This window comes from Grammomys surdaster, unplaced genomic scaffold, assembly GCF_004785775.1.
Source record: "Grammomys surdaster isolate TR1022 unplaced genomic scaffold, NIH_TR_1.0 126153, whole genome shotgun sequence".
NCBI lineage: Eukaryota > Metazoa > Chordata > Mammalia > Rodentia > Muridae > Grammomys > Grammomys surdaster.
In genome coordinates, this window is record NW_021620961.1 from 3,646,723 (window position 1) to 3,667,394 (window position 20,672).

General features: G+C 33.4%; 1 protein-coding gene across 1 annotated transcript in view; it reads right to left on the bottom strand.

The window, feature by feature from the left end:
* Positions 1–20,672, bottom strand: part of Ncam2 (neural cell adhesion molecule 2) — a 407,262-nt gene that overhangs the window by 152,349 nt on the left and 234,241 nt on the right. The window contains exons 4-6 of the mRNA XM_028757240.1: positions 20,329–20,472; positions 14,795–14,932; positions 4,126–4,243 (exon numbers count right to left, since the gene is read on the bottom strand). Coding sequence (XP_028613073.1) covers positions 4,126–4,243; positions 14,795–14,932; positions 20,329–20,472 — 400 coding nt within the window. The remainder of the gene's footprint in view (positions 1–4,125; positions 4,244–14,794; positions 14,933–20,328; positions 20,473–20,672) is intronic.

The following is a 20,672-nucleotide window of genomic DNA, read 5'->3' on the forward strand; positions in this document are numbered from 1 at the left end:
GGAGGGAGAGGGAGGAGGGAGGAGAGAGAGGGAGAGGGAGGAGGGAGAGGGAGGAGAGAGGAGAGAGAGGGAGAGGGGGAGGGAGGAGGGAGGAGGGGGAGGGAGGAGGGAGGAGGGAGAGGGAGAGGGAGGAGGGAGAGGGAGAGGGAGGAGGGAGAGGGAGGAGGGAGGAGGGAGAGGGAGAGGGAGGAGGGAGAGGGAGGAGGAAGAGGGAGAGAGGGAGAGGGAGGAAGGGAGGAAGGGACAGAGACAGAGACAGAGAGACAGAGAGACAGAAAGAGAGGAGACTCTGTAGTGGGTGGGATCCTTTTATCTGTAGCACACACTTGATGCACCTGGCAGCAGCAGGTGATGACATAACCTGCTGATAGGTCCCTAAGAGCAGGATAATGGAATTGCCTGTATACTAACAACTATAATAATACAGAGATTAAATACATAGCAAGGCCAATAATAAGTCATGTTAGGCTTTTAATGAAATTAAAGATCATGAATACATTTTTGTAAATACATGCCATAAGACACTGCGCTTAGATGTTACTAGGTATTGCTGATTACTCTGTGGAAATTATCACGGTGTGACAACTTTTAGCTTTTGTGTTTCTTCCGTATTGTGTAAACTAACAGCTCATGATCACGCCTCCGTTTGAACACTAGCTCCCTAACAATTCAGGTAACTGAATTTGGAGACAGGGACTTCAAACAAATTTAAGTTTGCATAGGTCACCCCTACATTTATTGGATGTTGAATGAAGACTGACTCACCTCTGAGACCCATGAGTCCACATGACATTCTTCTCACCTGCACTGATATCACAGGTACACACAAGCAAACACAGCTTTGTTGTCAAGAGGGCTGTACTTTTGCTGTTTAAACACATCATCTAATATGCTGAATCGTCTAACATGATCCACGGTTACTAATACTGGTGCTTCCCTCATATCACTGGGGTGCACCTTCTCTATTCAGCAGGCCCTCTGCATCCCCAAGTGCATCCAATACACTCCCCATTGCTTACAAGAATTTATTTGTATAGTTTTGATACATGTTTTTATAACTACCGATAAATGGGATTAAACAAAAGTCTTTCAGTGAAAGTAAATTTATCTTTACAAATGCTTAAACAATACGATCCTATTCTGTCAATACAATTTTTAGATCAAACTGCATAGCATCTGTTTCAATTTATTCATATCCATTATAAGCAAGAAATGGTGTTTGAAGGTATATGGATGAAAAAAATAATGTGTTTGTGTGTGAGTGTGTGTGTGTGTAGAAATAAATATATTTTGAATTTAACACATCTAGTTCTTATATTATTTTTATTTCACATAAATTATCGAAATTAACTGTGAACCAATTAAATTGTCCAATACTTCAGGGAATGCATAATCATGAGTGTCACATTCTAGATTATTATTTAGTCTTTGGGTCAGATAACATAAAAACACATCAGAGATTCTATAAGATTTCTTATGGTAAATCAGCAATCTCTAAGATACATCATGATCACATGAAGTTAGTAGCCTAATGTCAGATGGGAAATCCTAGTAAAATACTACTACAAAGAATTGCTATCTGTATGTATCAGTTCCAATCATCTTGCTTATGGATGTGTTAGGCTTATTAGATCATATTACACTCAAAGCATAAACAAGACAAAGATAAGAAAATCTGTTATCAGACAAAGATTAAAAGGACATAATGAAGTGTATTATTGCCTATTATTTTCCTTAAATTAAATTGTAAAGCTTAAATCTTGCTACATTATATTTTTATATATGGAGTATATGTGACTAATAATTTTGTGATTTTTTTCTTGAACTTTAGCATTTATAAAGTATAGCAATGGCAATAGATCTTAGTGTTCATACAAAAACTGTACTCACTTTTACATTTATTGTATGTATACCTTCATATATGTATGAAATGTTCATGTATGCATACATGATAAATCAGATATAGCAAGGTGTCATATTCAAGGTTATCACTTGCTTCTGGACATGGTTTGGCATTGGCCTCATCTGTTAGCCTAAACAGGCTGGACAGTGATGGTCTGTGATCCTGGTGTATTTATCTATTTAGCATTGATTTTAACACTATGCACCAACATGACCAGCATTTTGAGATACACAGTAGAATCCTACTCAGGACCTCATCCTTTGAGGTAAGCACTTAATCGATTTAGGCATCTCCTCAGCCTCATAAACTGTACTCTCATGTCTCTATACATGATTGTCCAGTTTTAAACTCTATTGCCTTTGATTTAGTTCTTTGAGCAATAATCAATGACAATCGAGTTCTATAAAATGTGGTTAGTCATAGTCAAGTCATAGTACATTTTAAAAATTTAATAGACATAGTGAAATAGTCATAGAATAGCTTTGTAAAATGCAATTGAGGTATTTGCAAAATTCAAGATAATTTCTTGAAATTTCATCTGTATAACTATTTTACAATATAGCACAAAAGGACAATATACAGCTATTTTCATATAAAAATGCTAATACATCCATTTTAATACAGACCCTATTCTAGGTTCAACAATCAACATCAATAAGTAACTGGGTGATGGTACCAAGGGTGCACAAAAGATACATAAACATTCTCTATTAGTCTTTCATTCAGAAAAATTATAGCATGGGGCACATGCACATGATGCACTCATTGGCTATGCAATCTAGTCCAGTCAACCGAAAATTGATGGCACCTTGGGCTTGCAATATGCCTCACAGCATCAAAGTATCCACAAGTCTGGAAGTCTAAGTGTCTGGAACCCTAAATTCATTCCAGATTCCATGGTGAAAGAAAAAAAAAGCTCTTGAATATTGTCCTTTGATATCCATAAACATACCATGATATGTACACGAATGTGTACATACACACACACACACACACACAAACACACACCACAAACATGCACACACACAGTGAATTATAAGACCTTTTTTATAATTTTCATTATTTATGAAATATAGTAAATTACATCATCTTCTTATTCTTTTCTCCCTCCAAAATCTACCATATGCGTCTCCTTGTTCCTTTTTTATTTTGATTGAAAAGAGATGGCCCCACCTAGGGATCCGTCCCATCTGCCGTCACCAAACCCCCATATAACTGTTGATTTCAAGAATCTCTTGCTGACAGGAACCTTGTATAGCTATTCCTTCAGAGGTTCTATCAGCACCTGATCAATACATTTGCAGATACAGAAAACCATCAGACTGAGCATGAGGATCCCAATGAAGGAGTTAGGGGAAGGACTGAAGGAGCTGAAGGGTATCTCAACCACATATAAAGAATTATATCAATTAGCTGGGCCACCCAGAGCTCCCAGGGACTGAACAACCAAAGAGTATACATGGAGGGAGCAATGGGTCCAGATACATATGTAGTAGATGATGGACTTTTCTGGCATGAATGAAAGAGAAGGTTCTTTATCCTGTGGAGTCTTGATGACCCAGCATAGGGAGATGCTAGAGCAATGAGGCAGGAGTGAGTGAATGGGTGGAACAGCACCCTCAAAGAGGCAAAGAAGACTGGGGAGATGGGGTTGGGTAAGTTGGGGGAATCTGTGGAGAGGTAACTGGGAAAGGGGATATCATTTGAAATGTAAACAAATAAAACGATTTTAAAAAAAGAAAATAGATTTTTTTCATACAATATGTTCTCTTATGGTTTCTCTCCCCAAACTCCTCCCAGATCCCTTCCGTTTCATCTCTCATTAAAATTCATTTCTCTTCTTACTCTCTCTTCTTAGAAAAACATAGGCATTTAAAAATAATCATAAAATAAAAAACAAGCAAAGAAGAGTAAGATGACAAACACAAGAAAAGAAGACAAAGGTAAAACTCTCTTTCAAATTCATGATCTCATTTTAATTGTTTTACATGTATTTATGTATATGCAAACATATATGTCTATACATATATTCCTTAATATGCCCCACTTCATCTATAATGTTACTTGTGTGTATGTTTTCAGGGATGATCATTTGGTGTTGGATAACCTTAATTTTAAATGAGGTAAGACAATCTTTGTTTCTGTCTAAATAATTACAACTTCAAACATTAGTCTGTGTCCTTTAGTAGCATCAACCCAAAAGACAAGGGGCTTTCACTTACCTGAACCAAGAGATGGTAGGATTTGGGGAGCCTGAGGCCTTGCAGGTTAAGGTCATCTCTTCTCCTCTCTCTGCAGTAGCATTGAAGAACTTCTGGGGCATCATGATTGCTGGTGGAACTGAAGGAGAAAGGACACAGCATAAAGAGTTGCAACTAGGATTCTGCACCAACAGTAACTTGCCACTGCCTTTTAGTGCTTTGTATCTCCATAGTTTCTTTCTGGTTATGGAGAATTAAGGTCAGTGATATGTTTTCTTATGCTTAATAGGATAATTCACCGTGTTATTAGTTTAGTATTTCTCAATCTGTTAAACAATGAATTGTGTATTTTAGTGAACATATATAATGCGTGAAATATGTCTCACGCAAAGACACAAGAGCACTGACTTAATCCATACTGAAATCTACTTTGAGCATAAATGGATTTCCTATTTGAGTTCTTATGGGTCTATGTAATTCCATAGGCCATCATTCACTGTTTCAAGACAGGGCTTTCAAATTAGGTGTCAAAACATAATGTTCTTTCTGATTAACTACACTTAATTTCTTCAAACAACTATAAAACATTTTATGGAGAGAAACTGCTTCAGCTATAGAGTATGAAAATAGATTTTCATGAACAATTCAATTTTAAAATTAAGCTTCCTCAATTTCCAACTAATTACATTGTGAAACTGTATACGCTGCACATTTTGATCGTGTTGAAACTGTGGCTGAAATGCAGTGTTTGCAATAAACAAGCCACAGACTTCCATAGCCATGCCTTCATTTCAAAGTAAAGCCTTATCTAGTTCTCAGTGCATACCCCATGGCATTAAAGTATACATGATGGAGTAGTACTTATAAAATATAGTAATAGATTAGACATTATAGAGATACACATACAGATGCTGGATTACAATGGCATATCTTTACAGTAGTGTGCATGTCTCCATCGATGAGGCTTGGTCCCACTGACAATGAGGAAAGTAGATAATATACACATTAATAATGAAGCACGTTACTTCACAACTTTGCCTTTAAGAGGTTAGGTATAGGGAGCATACTTTTACATGAAGCAGCATTATAATAATTACTAGTATCCCTAAGATGGACTTTTATAGCTAGCAATTCTTAACTCTAAGGACATAGTCTTAACTCTAAGACATTTTTGTCTCATTTTCTTCCTATTGTAACTATAGACATGTTAATACTTTTACCATATAACCTACTACTTGAATTTTCTTTCTTGTGAATGAACATTAAATGAAGCACATTAGAGTTTTCGTCTTTTTAATTTATTTTTGATATTATAACGTAATTTACAAAATTTGCTCTTCTTTATTCTCTTTCCAATTTCCCTATATATCTCTCTCCACTCTCCTTCATATCTTTTTCATTAGGTTTCACTACATATCTCTATCTCTATCTCTCTCTCTCTCTCTCTCTATCTCTATCTCTATCTCTATCTCTATCTCTGTCTCATCTATGTCTATATGTCTATGTCTATGTCTATATCTATATCTATTTATATCTATCTATATCTATCTATATCTGTCTATATATGGAAGAATATATTCAGATATATTCATATGTATTCATATATATTCATATATAATATATGTATTCCTTAATATAACTTGTTGTGTTTATCTGTTACTTGTATGCATGTTTTCAGGACATTTTTGTCACTGGACAAACAATTAGTTTACCTTTGTGCTAGGTATGCTCCTGTCTTAGAATAACACTTAGAATTACTTTTTTCATGCTATTTTTTCTGGACAGTGAGCTGGTTTTGTGAGTTCATGGGTGCAATAGTCATGCCATGAGAAGAAGATATTTTGCAGTGATCTTGCCAACTCTGTGACTCTTAACATTTTCTACTGTGTTCCCATGGTATTACTAAGCTTTGGAGGGAGTAGGAGTAGAAAGGAGATGTTCCTTTCATGGCTCACCATCCAAAGGTCATTTATTCTATGAACTTCCACCAGTTTTGGCTCTCTGTATTCACCACTATGCACTGCTTAAAGAGTCTACTCTGAGGAAGGCTGAGAGTTGCAACATTCTATTGGCATGGTTGCTTTACCATCCACTATTTATACATTCATTTGAAGGAATGGTTAAATTATTTCTATTATAGTAATGCATATTTTGTCATAATACCGAAAACTAATTTTCAACAGAAATCCTGCTAGGATATTTCTCTAAATAGAAATATTTGGAGGATGAAGAGAGCTTTTCAGTTCCTCCACCTCCTCCTCCTCCTCCTCCTCCTCCTCCTCCTCCTCCTCCTCCTCCTCTTTCTGATGCTGCTGCTAACAGACTTAAGCTATTTAATATTTGCTATAATTTTATTTTCAATAAACTTTCCTGGACTATAGAACATTACTACTCATGTTTTACATAACATTGAACTTGTTATGAGGATATCCACACTTATGTTACAGTGTAAGCAAACAAAAATATAGTCTTATTGATAATTTAATAACATGTATTAAAGACCAATTATTAGATAGTATGGATTAATCTGATACCAGGAAAAAAATAACAAATCATAACAAAGTATTTCCTTTTGCTTTTATAGTTGAGTTGGTTTTTTTCTTCCACTTTGGTCATTAATATAAGTTCATATAGCTCAGCTCCAACATTATAGTTTTCTAATTACATTTATTTATTTGTTTGTGTAGGCTTCGCCATGTGCTCATGCCCTGGAGTGAGTGTGGATGTCAATGGGAATCCTAAGGGAGTCAGTTTTTTTTTTCTACTTTGTATGTCTCATAGACCAAACTCATGTCTTCAGACTTGGTGATAAGAACATTTTTCCACTGAGCCATGTTCCTGCCCTATCAGTACAGCTTTTGACTTGCATAAGTTTCTGCTTTGCAATTGTGGGGATTCTCCACATAAAATTTTATTTAAAGTGTATTTTATTTGGAGCTAATATATAATTTCTTAGTAGACTTTTCTAATAAATATGATGCCAAAAGTCTCAAAATTTATTTTGCATTCTTAAAATGCTATAGATGTTTACTAATGGTGTTACCTTCATTGCTGTAAGACAGCATTGGACATCTTTGGCATGAGTTAATGTTAATTGCATGATACCATATTGGTGCTAGAGATTGTACTTAAGTACTGTACATTGTACAAAAGATTGTACATATGCACATCCAGATCCCTGAACAGAGATAATCAAGCTAAACTGTTATTTAATAGAAACTGTTTTTAATCCTCAAAGGATATATAGAATTTAACACATTCAATTTATTAAATGATAGACATAAGCAAAGCAATGTTAAATTTTCATTTGAAGTCCAGCTCATTGCTTAAAATAATGTAAATATTTATAGTCAGTTATTTTTGACATATACTTCCAAGATCTGAACGATCATCAGTGTCAGAAAATCAGTATTTCCTTTCTGTTTTACTATCAAACCTATTCCTGTGTTCTCTAATTTTGTAAACGAGAATAAACATGGGATATTTAGTACATATTATTAACTGCTACCTATCAATATGATGAAGAAGCAATAGACCCTGTTTTACATTTAATTTGAATATTGCATTCAATTTATATACTGTAAGAACCAGTTTTGCACTGAATTTCAAAGTAAAGTTTACCTAGGAAAATTGGTAAGATCTAACATTATCAAATAATAATGGTGAAATTGAAATAGTTCTATTATGTGATTTTAAAAAGTATACAGAAAATGGAGCATACTTGTCTAACGTTTGATCACAGTCAAATCTGTGGGAATACTTGGTATATAAATGAATAATTTCAAATCATTTGAAAGATTCACTGTTAGAGGTTATGTGGAGAGAACTGATTTACAATTCAGTTGGAAAATCCTGTGTTGACAAAGATCCTGGGAAGGCTGTCACTTGAGTTTTTACCTTAAAAAAAAAAAAGCCTTGGAAAATGTGATGCACAAGAAAATTCCCTTAGCAAGCCTTGAGATCATTACCTGCATGGGGAGTTTTCACCTGTCTTAAGTAATCCCATACCTTTTCTTGAAGTTCAGTAAGGATTTCACTGAGCTGTTTCGCTCAGATGTTGGGTGACACTGCAGACAAGGCATTTTCTGCGCAAATTGGGCCCCTGAGAGTCTTGCATTCTTCCTATCTGTCATACCTCATCCTTTCCTTTCAAATAAAATTTTTAAACGTGTATACCCTCTGGAGGGTGAGAAGCCATTTCAATCAGTTAGTCATCAGAAAAAAAAGAAAAAGAAAAAGAAAAAATAGAGCTAGGAGAATAAGGTGTCATGAAGAGGAATTTACATAATTATTAGAATAAAGTATGAATAGCTTTCTAGAGAGGAAACACAGACTAAAGTCTAGATGCCAAATGCAAGTTGAGATAAAACTAGCCAGAAAACTGATTCCTACCAATTTGACATCCATACACATCATTAGTAAGCCCCAACCTTTCCTTCTTAATCAACCCAAAGAGCTTACATTAATATGAACATCAAAATATAAAATTTTGCAAGTTTTAAAAGTCTCACATCCTTAAAAATTCAGTTTCTTCAAAATCTAATTTCTTATAAAATTTTGTTTCTCAACAGTGAGATCCCAATAAATCAAAAATAAATGAAATACTTGAGAGAACAACCAGTGCACAGTCACAGTATGAACAATACAAAATCAAACTCCAATAATCTGATTCATTCACAATCTTCTGAGATTCTCCAAATGACTTGGGTCCCTTCCCCACTCCTGCCAACTGCAACACACGCTGCTTATCTTCTAGGCTCCAGTTGGGTCCACTCCACAAGCTGTCAATGTACTTGATTTTCATCCTATGTTCTTTGACTCTTCAGAACATTGGGGTCCTCTGCAATTGGGCTGCACTTTCCCCAATCACCTCTCCTAGGCTCTGTACATGGCACCATGCCTCCAATTCTATGCATGATCCTTTGAATACAGTGCCACCAAGTGTAACTGAGACTGTACCTGCACCAATGCCCCTCCAAGCTTCTCACAATGTCAGTCCTCTGATGTTTTTCATGATCTCTTTATTCCTTCAAACCAGTTCAATCTTTGTGACTTTTACACTAGCAAGTTTGGCTGCCAGCACTGAACCATACATGCTGATTCTGGGAAAATTTTCCCAGATCTCACCTCAATGAGGCTAGTCTCTTCACCTCCATCAGATCAACATTGACTACTCCAGCAAAGCAAAGATTTCACTTTAGTAGTTATGGTATCTTGTTGATTACAGTCAAATGATCCCCAGTTAACCAGAATACAAATTCAAAAATAATGAATGACCTTGATAGAATTTTTAAACATCCTTTTAAAGCATCATAAGCCAATCCCTAATTTTCGTTGTCCTGAACATTCTTATCTTCCAAGCTCCTGTCAAACAGCTCACCAAGCAATGAACATTCAATGGCTTTTCTTGCATGAATTTCAAAGTCCTTCTGCAATCCTCTCCAAAAGAACATGGTCAGATTTTTTACAGCAATCACTAAATACCTAATTATTATGATACTGGCTTTAGTTAGTTAGGATTCATATTGCGACAATGAAACATCATAACCAATATCAAGTTGTAGAAGAAAGGGTTTAGTTGAATTACACTTGCCCTTGGTAGTCTATCACTGAATGTTAGGCTGGAGCCTGAAGAAAGCAGGAGTTGATGCAGAGTCTGTGGAGGGGTGCAGCTTACAAGCTTGCTACCCATGGCTTCCTCAGCATGCTTTTTTATAGAACTCAGAACTAACATCCCAGAGATGACATCAGCCATAATATGCTGGCCCATCCTCCAACAATCACTTACTACTTAAGACAACATCTTACACATAGACCTTGTGGAGGAATTTTCTCAGTAGAGGTTCTCTCCTTTCTGGTGACTCTAGCTCGTTGAAGTTGAAATAATACTAGCTAGAACAGATGAATACTTACAAATATTGATAAGCAGAAGTTTACTCTAAGTGTACTCAACTGAATCTCTAAAATTTAGATATATGAGAAGAAATGTCCTAAGATTGCTATCTCCTCATGAAAATCACTTATGTGAGTACAGACAATTTTTTAATCATATTTATTTTCTATAACTACATACCCACATATCCACATATTCACCCATATAACCAAATTTTATCATGAGAAAAATCCATAAAACACAGGCTAGATAAAAGCTATCTTTTATATTGCCAGACTTCTAATTTGGGGAATTGAATAGAATTGATGGGTAAAATAACAAATTTGGAATTAGATTGATCTAAATAAATATATATTTCTTGCACTAGGCCTAGGTTATACATTGTATTTTACATACTATTATTAACAATTCTCTCATAAATTATAACCTTAAATTTGCTTTATTATTACTCGCTGTCTTCATGGTTGATTCAGTTATAATATTGACAATTTTACGGTGCTGTATCCTGTCTTTTTATGTATTGATGCTTAGATTCTATGACATTTGCTGCAGCTTATAAAGAAAATGGTCACTTCATTGAACTTGAAAGTACTATTCCTCATTTTCTTGCCAGACAGCAATGAGTTCATATAGACATAAATGCAGAGATCATAGTTCCATGATTATCAATGATCATTGATGAAAACTACACTCTACAGCTGGACACTCACTTTCACAAATATACCCAGCCATTATCATCTGCTGTTGATTGTGGCATTTGAAAGAAGAGTAACATAAAATTGCCTTAAAGTTCTATTTCTTGATAATTTTCATTCAACCTGAATTGTTGCTATCTCCATTACCCCAAATTTGAATCTGTGGTTAGCGGGTCATTTTTGTGAATTTACAAAAGATTTAGAAAATAAGGAACATCATTTTTATATGAATAACCTTGTACTGACTTTTACATTTTGAGTTTATACTCTCCTGTTCTTTTATACCTAAAAATATTTTCTGAGTAGTGATAGAAAGCTGGAAATCAGATAGGTCAGAATTTTTGATTAAGGCACAGAAAATAATATTGGGTTCATTTTAAAGAGTGCAACTATGATTTGTGTATATGCACAACATAATTATCTAGTTACAAATTTTAAAGACTTTATAGAAAATCTTGTAAACACATTCAATATATTTCCATGATGTTCTTCTGAAAGATTTTAAAGGATATTAAACAGTTAATCATGATATGATCACAAAAGGAATGCAATCACTATGTCTGCCGTTCAGTGAATGTACATGTACATTTATGCTAAATTCAATCTAAGCTACTTAAATAATAGTATTCCATTTAATGTGTTCTGTAAGTATATAATTGTCAAATTGAGCAGAAATATTAAATTCACACCTTGTTAGACTCTGTTAGCTTCTGCTAAACGGGAAACCAAGAATTTAGTACTAGGTAACTGAAAATGACCCTTTATTTTTAGCAAGTGTTATGTATCATTGTTAGTATAATGCTTAATTATATCCTTTCTTATTCATTTTCTTCTCCATTAGTATGGGCTCCAATTACTTACTACAATGCCCTCCCTCTCTCCTACTGAGAGCTTTCTACTCTTCTGCAATACCTTTTTCTCACTGAAACAACTATGCCAGAGAACACGGTAAGTTTTTCAAGACATACCCAATCCATCCAATACTGACATTATCTCCATTTTTTGAAAATAGTGTATTCTAGTCACAGTTGCTTTGCTATGCTCATATTCATGACCAATTTTTCCTTTTTCTTTATGATTCTGTATTTGTCTACAGCCTTATTATTCTCTCTCATTTCTAATAAATCACATTTTTTCATTACTAAATTTTTTCTGAATAGCAAGCAATCACTCTTTTCCCAGCTTATACCTTGGTGATATATATAATCTAAAATGTTTGCCAGGACTATTCACTAAAACTATTTGGGAATCTTTACATCTTGACTTGACAAACATGACTTGTTTAAAAAACAAATTGCAAATTCCATTTTTCAGAAATAGTCTTTTAAAATTAGCATTATGTCTCTGCACCTATATATAATCTGTGAATTCATATTCATTTCTCCAATATGGTCCACAGGTTATTATATAAATATATTTGTGTCATCATTTTTTTTTGTTTTTCAAGACAGGGTTTCTCTGTGTAGTCCTGGATGTCCTGGAACTCACTCTGTAGACCAGGCTGGCCTCGAATTCAGAAATCTGCCTACCTCTGCATCTCAAGTGCTGAGATTAAAGACGTGCGCCACAACTGCCCAACTGTCATTCAAGACTAACATAAGTACAACATAAATAAGAGCTATAATAATATGGGGTATATTGCTTATAATTAACTGAGAAATAGTATCATTATATAAATTTATATATAAAAATAAAATTATATAATAACATACATTTATAATATCAGAATATTAATTGGAATATAATCATAAAACAAGAGTTGAATCTGAAATTTAAGAAAATGAAGATATTCAGTGAAAAAGTTACACTTTAATTTTTTAAATTTTTTGAAATCTTAAATTACCCAATGAAAAATCTTTGAGAGGTCAGGCACAGTCAGAAAATTGAAACAAAGACAGACACACACAGGAAAATTTTTCTGAGAATCTCAAGATCTAGAGACACCAATAAATAGAAGAATCTATAAGTTTGAATAAAATGTATTTCCCAGATAAGTCAACGAACATGTAAGTGAAAAATCACAGCTATCTGGTGGAGTTCGTCACTGCATCTCCTTGACAGGGTCCAAATGTACCACTCACATGCAGAAGCAATCAATATTGAAATTTGTAAACAGTTATATTGCAGAAAAGCCGTTCCAGTTACTTGAAAACATAAGACATTGTGACTGTAAATGGAAAACATGTTAGCATTGTGCATGCAGAGAATATCAGTTTTTAGCTGAGTCTGTATAGGAAAGAGATATGGAACTGATGTTTGTGTCGTCAATCAGAGATGTAAAAGTCTTATCTGCTTGACTGTTTTCATGGCCTGAAATAATATTTCCCTTTATTTACTTTATTGTAGACTCTTAAATAAATAAGAATAAGAAAACAGAACTTAAGATTCTACTTTAGCCAGGCAATAGTGGTGCACACCTTTACTCTCAGCACTTGGGAGGCAAAGCAAGCGGATTTCTGAGTTCGAGGCCAGCCTGGTCTACAGAGTGAGTTCCAGGACAGCCAGGGCTACACAGAGAAACCCTGTCTAGAAAAATCAAAAAAAAAAAAAAGATTCTACTTTAGTGAGGAATTCATGTGATAAAGTTGAAGTTTTAAATTAATATTATTGAGATGAATACAGTATACCAATAATCTTTCCATCAGAATGAATATATCATAGTATCAGAACAGATTACAGTATCAGAATAAACTAAAATTCACAACAATACAGTAAGTAACATTGTATGATCATGAACAATAAAATATTAACATATTATCCTCAGTATGTGATATGTACTTTTTAACAATATAATTAACTTAACATTTTAGTTAATAATATATGTATATATACATAGTTATAGAGTACTATGTAATAATCATGTATTGCTGTATATAAATTGGCAATTTTAAAGAACTCTATATGTATTAACTCATGGTGATTTGTCTTGTGCTCAGAAAGGAAGAGGAATTGCAATGATTTAATGAATTACTTTTATGTAAGTTTTCTTAAATCCTAAATAGAAGAAGCTTGAAAAACCAGTGGATCTGTAAACAAAAAAATTAATCACCAATCACCCATAAGTTCATATGTTTTACATATTGTATATAAATGCATTCTCATTCACATACAGTAAAACTATTCTAGATAGCCACCTTATAGGAAGTAAATATTTTTCTGTATATGATAAAACATAATATTATATGTATATGCAAATTAAAATATTAATCATTAAATTTGTTTTTGTTGAATTGAAATCAATTATTTGCATTGAATATCAAATAATATTTATACTCTTATTATCAATAAGTTTTGTATTATGATTTTGTTTTTGTTGTTTCTTTCTATTGACATAAACATCAGGATAGAGGCTCTTCAAAAGAATTGTCTTGTATTAGAAGTAAATATTCTTGTTTTTTTTTTCCTGAATAGCATACAAAACTCTTAATGGTTATTAACATTGCAATCTATGGTGGAGAGAGAGATAGAACCAAGTTATGAGTGGAGATTTCTCAGTGGAAGGAGAAAACTATTAAAAGCACATTTTAAGCATGAAAAACTTGATGGTAGGAAATGAAGTATATTTGAGAAATATTAAGGAGATAGCATGGATATCTCTTAGACAGTAATTATAAAAAAATTGAAGGCAAAAATAATTCTATATAAGTTCTACTTAACCAGGAAGTTTGTATGGTATGAGAAGCAACTTGGATGAGATATTGCTATTTCATAAACTTTATTTTTTGGGATCCTTGATCAATAGAAAGTAAAAATATTAACTCAATTATTAATGTTGAAAAATGCAAATAATGAAAAATCAAGGGATACATCATAGAATTCTACATATCAATCTAATCTAAGATATCACTATGTTCCATTTCGCATTCATTCACTGACACACCTGACAAAAGCTAATCGACATACTGAAAAGTGAGGGCATCTAAGAATGTGTCTGTAAGTTTTCATGAAATACAGCAAACGCCACTAGAAAAGTTGGTACATTCTCATATGTATAGATGGATGACATTTATTATAAATTATGCATTGTTGACTTTATAGTTTCCCTTTGAACAAACATTGCTAAAATAAATAACAGATTGTACACAAATAATTTATGGCTTACCGTTAACAATAACAATGATATCCCGGAAGTCAATCTCTCCCCTAGCCTCCACTCGTCCTTCGCATCTGTATATACCTTCATCACTTTTATTGATGTTGAGGATCTGCAAATTATTGTTTGCAAGCACTACGAACCGATCTGAAAAACAAGTGAAGAAGAGAAAAAGACATCTGTTACTGAGGCTGACTGCAGAGTGCTCTGAATTTCTAAGAATTAAAATATAGCACTTTTCTGATACTATCCAACTTTCCATCCACCAAAAATTCAAATTTGAAAGTAAAATGCAATTTTACAACATCAAGTTTTTCACTCTACCTTGGCCTTGTTATATTCACCCCCAAAATATATTCTAGACTTTATATCCACATAAAATGGTTAGAGTATTATTTTCTCCTTGGTGCTCTGAATGCAAAAAATGAAGCACAAAAGAACAATGCAAGGAGTTTAGATGTTGCTGACCTGACAAATTTTAAATGCAGCCACTTGGCTATGGAAAATAGGTAGAAATTTTATTGAACATCCTTCCCCAAGAATAATTAAACTGCCAACTTTTTTCATAACCTGACAAGTCAGCCAAATGACCCACTAATGTTCAAGACACATAAAGGATATAAAAGACAGTTATGTCTTCGATTTATTTAAGTAATTCTTTCTTCAAATTACAAATCAATCTTTAGGAATAATTAGATATGAGCATTAATTTTTATTTCGAGGTTCTATGTTGCCTGTTTATGTGCACAAAGGTAAGCTGAAAGGCAGAAATCATTTCATTCTGACTGATAAAAGTGATATTTGTGGCTTTTAAAATTATTTTACTTTATATGTATAATTATTTTACCTGCCTCTATGTATGAGGAACAGGTTCATGCCTGTTTAGGCATTTGAAAATGGGTTGACAGATGGTTTTGAGTTACCATGTAGGTGCTGAAAATTGAACCCCGTAGTTATGAAAGAGCAACAGGAACATTTAATCACTGAGTGGGACTAAAATTGTTCCCAAATAGTTACCTGAGATACCTAAGTAACATCTCTATTTAACAAGATTATTAAAGAAATATTTTAGTGTCAAAGGTCTCTTTCTTCTTTTATTTTTTTAACTATGTAAAGAATTCTCTCATGTCTATTTCTACTCTGTTAAGGACTATATATACGTTACTTTGTTTCTACTGTTAAGAATCCTCTCTCTCTCTCTCTCTCTCTCTCTCTCTCTCTCTCTCTCTCTCTCTCTTTCTCTCTCTCTCTCTCTCTCTCTGTGTGTGTGTGTATGTGTGTGTGTGTGTGTGTGTGTATGTTACTTTGTTTCTACTGTTAAGGACTATATTAAGGAATATATACATGTTACTTTTTTGCCTTAGAACTTCATCTTGCACAGTAAATATCTGAAATGTTTTATTCATTTATAGATCCATATATAGCACTGACTATCAAGCACTATATATGACAAAAAATGTCAGCTTTTGGCCAAGTATTCTCTTTAGGATATTTTATTCACCAAAGTAGATGTAGTCTTTATTAACTTTGAATGTATGCATCAAACAGAATTTTCACTGTTATAGAGTACTAAGTTCCTACAACAATTACTGTCTAGATGCAACTTTTTTGTCTGGTCCAGATTTGATTATTTTTTTCTAATTCTGGTTTGACAGAGATGCATACGAATCACAGCAGACACTTGTGAAAAATAAAAATTAAAATAAACAAAGGAAGAGAAACTTGTCACTTGGAGTTCCGAAGTAAACACATGATAAAAACTAGATGGCATGATGTTACAAAAAGAAAAGAAAACTACTATTAGCCACAGTTATTCAAATGCAGGTCTTGGTTTTGCCATAAATTAAAAATGAGATAGAGATATATTTACAATATTAGAATAGAGGAAGATTATTACTTTGCAGGAAGTTATTGAAACAAGCAAGCAGTGGTCAATTGCTATGTAATAGGTATTTGTTTGATATGGATATGAGCAAATTAATATTTTACTTCATTAAAAATGGAGCACAAATTATAACTATAAAGACACATTATTTTTACCCTGCAATATATAAAATTTTCCATTCTGTTTATTTGTTCTTTTGTTTAAACCTAAGTGCTAAAACATCTATATAGGTGCTTCCCCCAGTAAGTCAAAAAGGAAACACAAAATTTCTTCACCAAAGGAGAACCTAGGCTAGAGGAAGATGTGTAGAGTATATACTCTGCAAGTCACTAGACTTCCTGGATGACTCAACTTCTGAAGACTAATGAGGGTCCAAAGTCAATTTAAATATTTTCTATAGTATTTTTGTTGGATAATAGAACAAAATATAATTATGTGTTTAAGATATGATCTATTCCTGGATTAAAAGCTACTACAACCACTACTAGGAGAGAATTAATTTTCCCCTGAGATGAATCCTCTATTTACTTACCCAATAAGAAGTTGTCAGCCCCAAAAGCATATACATACAAGCAACAATGAGCAGACTTAGTAGGCTGAAGTTGCATATTTATTTACAAATATTTGTACAAGTATATAATGGTAATAATTCAAAAGAGACAATGAATTTGTAAGTAAGTTAGAGGGGGCATGTAAAGGGTTGGAGGGAAGGGAGAGAAAGGGAAATGGTACAATATTTTAATCAAATCATTTTTGAAAGAAATAATTAGGTTTATGGACACTCAAGGAGAGAAGGGTGCTCCCAAGCACATCATGTTGATTGTGTCGTGCTTTTCAACTTCAAAAAAAATGTAATATCCCATAATCGTCAAATTGTTCAATTACATTTTTTCACATTATTTTATACTTTCATCAATGGATGCTATTTTATATACTTATATCCACTGCTGTCCATAGTAGGAACAGTCCCTGTGAAATTGACAACTAGAACTCCAAAGCTTGTAGACCTTGGGAAGTTACAAAATAAAGCACACCCCTGACACAAATATCCTTAAAAAAGTTACTACAAGAAGTCGCAGGTCACTATGGCTCGACCAAAAAAAAAAATCTAAAATATCATTTTTATCAATTGCAAATAACTTCAATTTTAATTATCAAAATTTTTAAAATTAATTAGTTAAAAATCAATAAATAACCACTAAAACTGAGAAAATTCTATCTTATAGATGCTTCTTGCATCCTTGAGCTCTTTAGCAGATAGGTCCTCTTTAGACAACAAGAGAAAAGCCTACTTATATCATTCTACTTATATCTGACTCATGGTTCCTATCAGAAGCCAGAGAGATAAACACTAAGGCCTTCCTTATCTCACCTTGATTGTCAATGCAGAAACCTGTGGCACATTCGCAAAGAAAACTCCCAGACCATCTACATACTTTTATATATACACATAGTTTTTCGGCTATAGATCCAATTTTGTTAAAGAGAACATACTAGTTACAGTATAAAAATTTTCTACATTTAAATTTATGTAAACACACATTTTTTAAAAAAAATTAATTATTTAGAATCTGGTTCTAATGTTCCTAAGTTAGAAAATTTTGAGCAGCACACTTTGATTAATTACTTTATTCTAATTGCATTGTATATGACTCAGTTGTATCCATATCTGTTTTGTTCATTTTGTTTTGTTTTTTTTTCTAGATGTATGTTGAGAACATACAATTTTGGTTAAACTTGTTCTCATCTTAAAAGTAGAATAAAATGTAAAACTTTAGTAAGATACATATGATAAATGGCTACCATGCATCCAGCAACATACTTCATTCATTTACATATCCAACATTTAAGCATGTCTAGTATGTGACTCATAAGCTACAGAAACTGCTTGAAATGGGTGCATCAATCCATCGTCTATTGACAGACTTTCATTGAAGAGTACAGGAGCTGGAAAAGTTTGAGCCTTTCAGGACCAAAGGTGGAAATCAAACGGAAAGAGATTTCCAGATTTGCATATTGCAGTGTGGGATTCTGGCAAACAATGCCAGCCACACCTCAATGGTGTCAACTCTTCATTAGTTCTGTTCTCTTCAGTCTGGGTTCTAAGGCATTGTCTCTATTCACATTTTAAAAGTATTACTCCTTTTAAATGTACTTGTGATTAAGATTTAAAAAAAACATGCAAGCAAATGTGTTCTCCAACACTGGATAATATAAAGGGGTGTAGACAATGTCAATAATTTTTTTAAAGAAACTTCTGGTCTTTTCAGATAGTAGAGGAACAATGCTGAAAACACTTCACGTTAACTCCTCGTATAATTTGTGTAAAACTTGAAGGATTTACACATAGTAATACAAATATAATTAAATCTTATATTTTATAAAATTAGAATATTGAAATGAGCGCTTTTCCTTATCTGACAAATAGTGAGTATTATGCTCAGAAAATTATCTTAAAATAAAAAAATGACTATGAATCATAATTATGATCTATTTCCTCTATATACTTAAAAATAGACATTCTACTTTTTTTTCCTTTATGCTGTGGAAATTTCATCTCTTCAAAACACATAAGAGAATCATATAACTTGGAAAATATTTTATAAGATTCAATTATTTTGTACCTGTATGTAATGCAGATGCCTTGGAAAATATAGCAAATTGAAAATGTCCCTATGCACAATAGTTAAGCAGCATAATCTAAGCAAATAATGCTTTTAGTTTCAAATGTCATATTCTGAATTTTACCTCAGTCTAAATCAAAGTCATGATGACATCTTAAACAAATATTCTCTTCTGTCGATTATCCATACTTATCTTTCCATAATATTTAGAACATACTGCTGTCTTTGAGAGAACATACATAGAATATAAGCCAGATTTGATACTGATGTTTTATTTTACTCTATATCATTTTTTATTGTATCATTTTGGAATTTTAACAAGTAGAATCTGTATATTCCGATGTCTGCTACTGCACTTGCTTTGTATTGTTTTACAATGTCATAATTTCTGGTAGAAACTGAAGGCACGCACACAATGTTCTATGGTAGTACTTAAACTCTGTGTTTTTGCCTTTCTATACTAGTTCACTTATAAACTCGGCTGCCAAGTCTGCCATACACAACACATTACTATAGAGAATGACTGTTTTTGTTTGCTTGTTTTGCATACTTCTTTCTTTTGTTTTGTCTTTTTTGTTTGTTTGTTTTTATTTTTTATTTTTGTTGACATGTAGCCATGTTTTCCAGGTTGACTTTGGAAGTATTATGAAGCTAAGGTGATCTTCAAGTCCTGATTATTCTGCACCTATCCTCCAGGTGTTGAGATTAGAGGCACATGTCTTCTTTCTTTTGCTATTTATTTAGGGAACAAAAATTCATCCAAAGATCAGAGTTCAGCAAACCTGTACCTAAGTCTTAGGCTTTAGAATTGTTTCAACCTTGAAGTAAAATTTGTATCATCTTGTGTTGTTGTTTGCACATTTGTTTCTTAGAATCAGATTCCTGATGTCTTTAAAATCACAGCCTTCCTGGGTCAGCTTTCTGAGTGCTGGGTATACTGACATACAGTACCATGCCTGACACAGAACCGCTATAGCTGTAAAACTACAAGTATTTTTAGAACATATAACTTAGAGAGTTACCAAAATACTAACTGTCGGGGATGGTGGTGACTTCCTCATTGTGATACAACCAGCTGACCGCAGGGGCAGGAGAACTGCTCACTCTGCAAACCACTTCTGCATCCTCCCCTTGCTTGAATTCTTGAGGGGATACCACTTCTCTGAAAGTGAGTTTTTCTGTATCAAGAAAACAAAAACCACTGGTGAAAGATTTATTGTTTACTTAACTTAACATGCGGTTATCGATGATTATTAGTGTAATGAAGATCTATATATTTAAAACTTTATAAAGAGTGAGTTCAGGTTTTTAACACCTTGTCAATGTGTACCAAGAACATGATTTTGCCTATATTAAGCATTCCTTTTTAATGAATAAA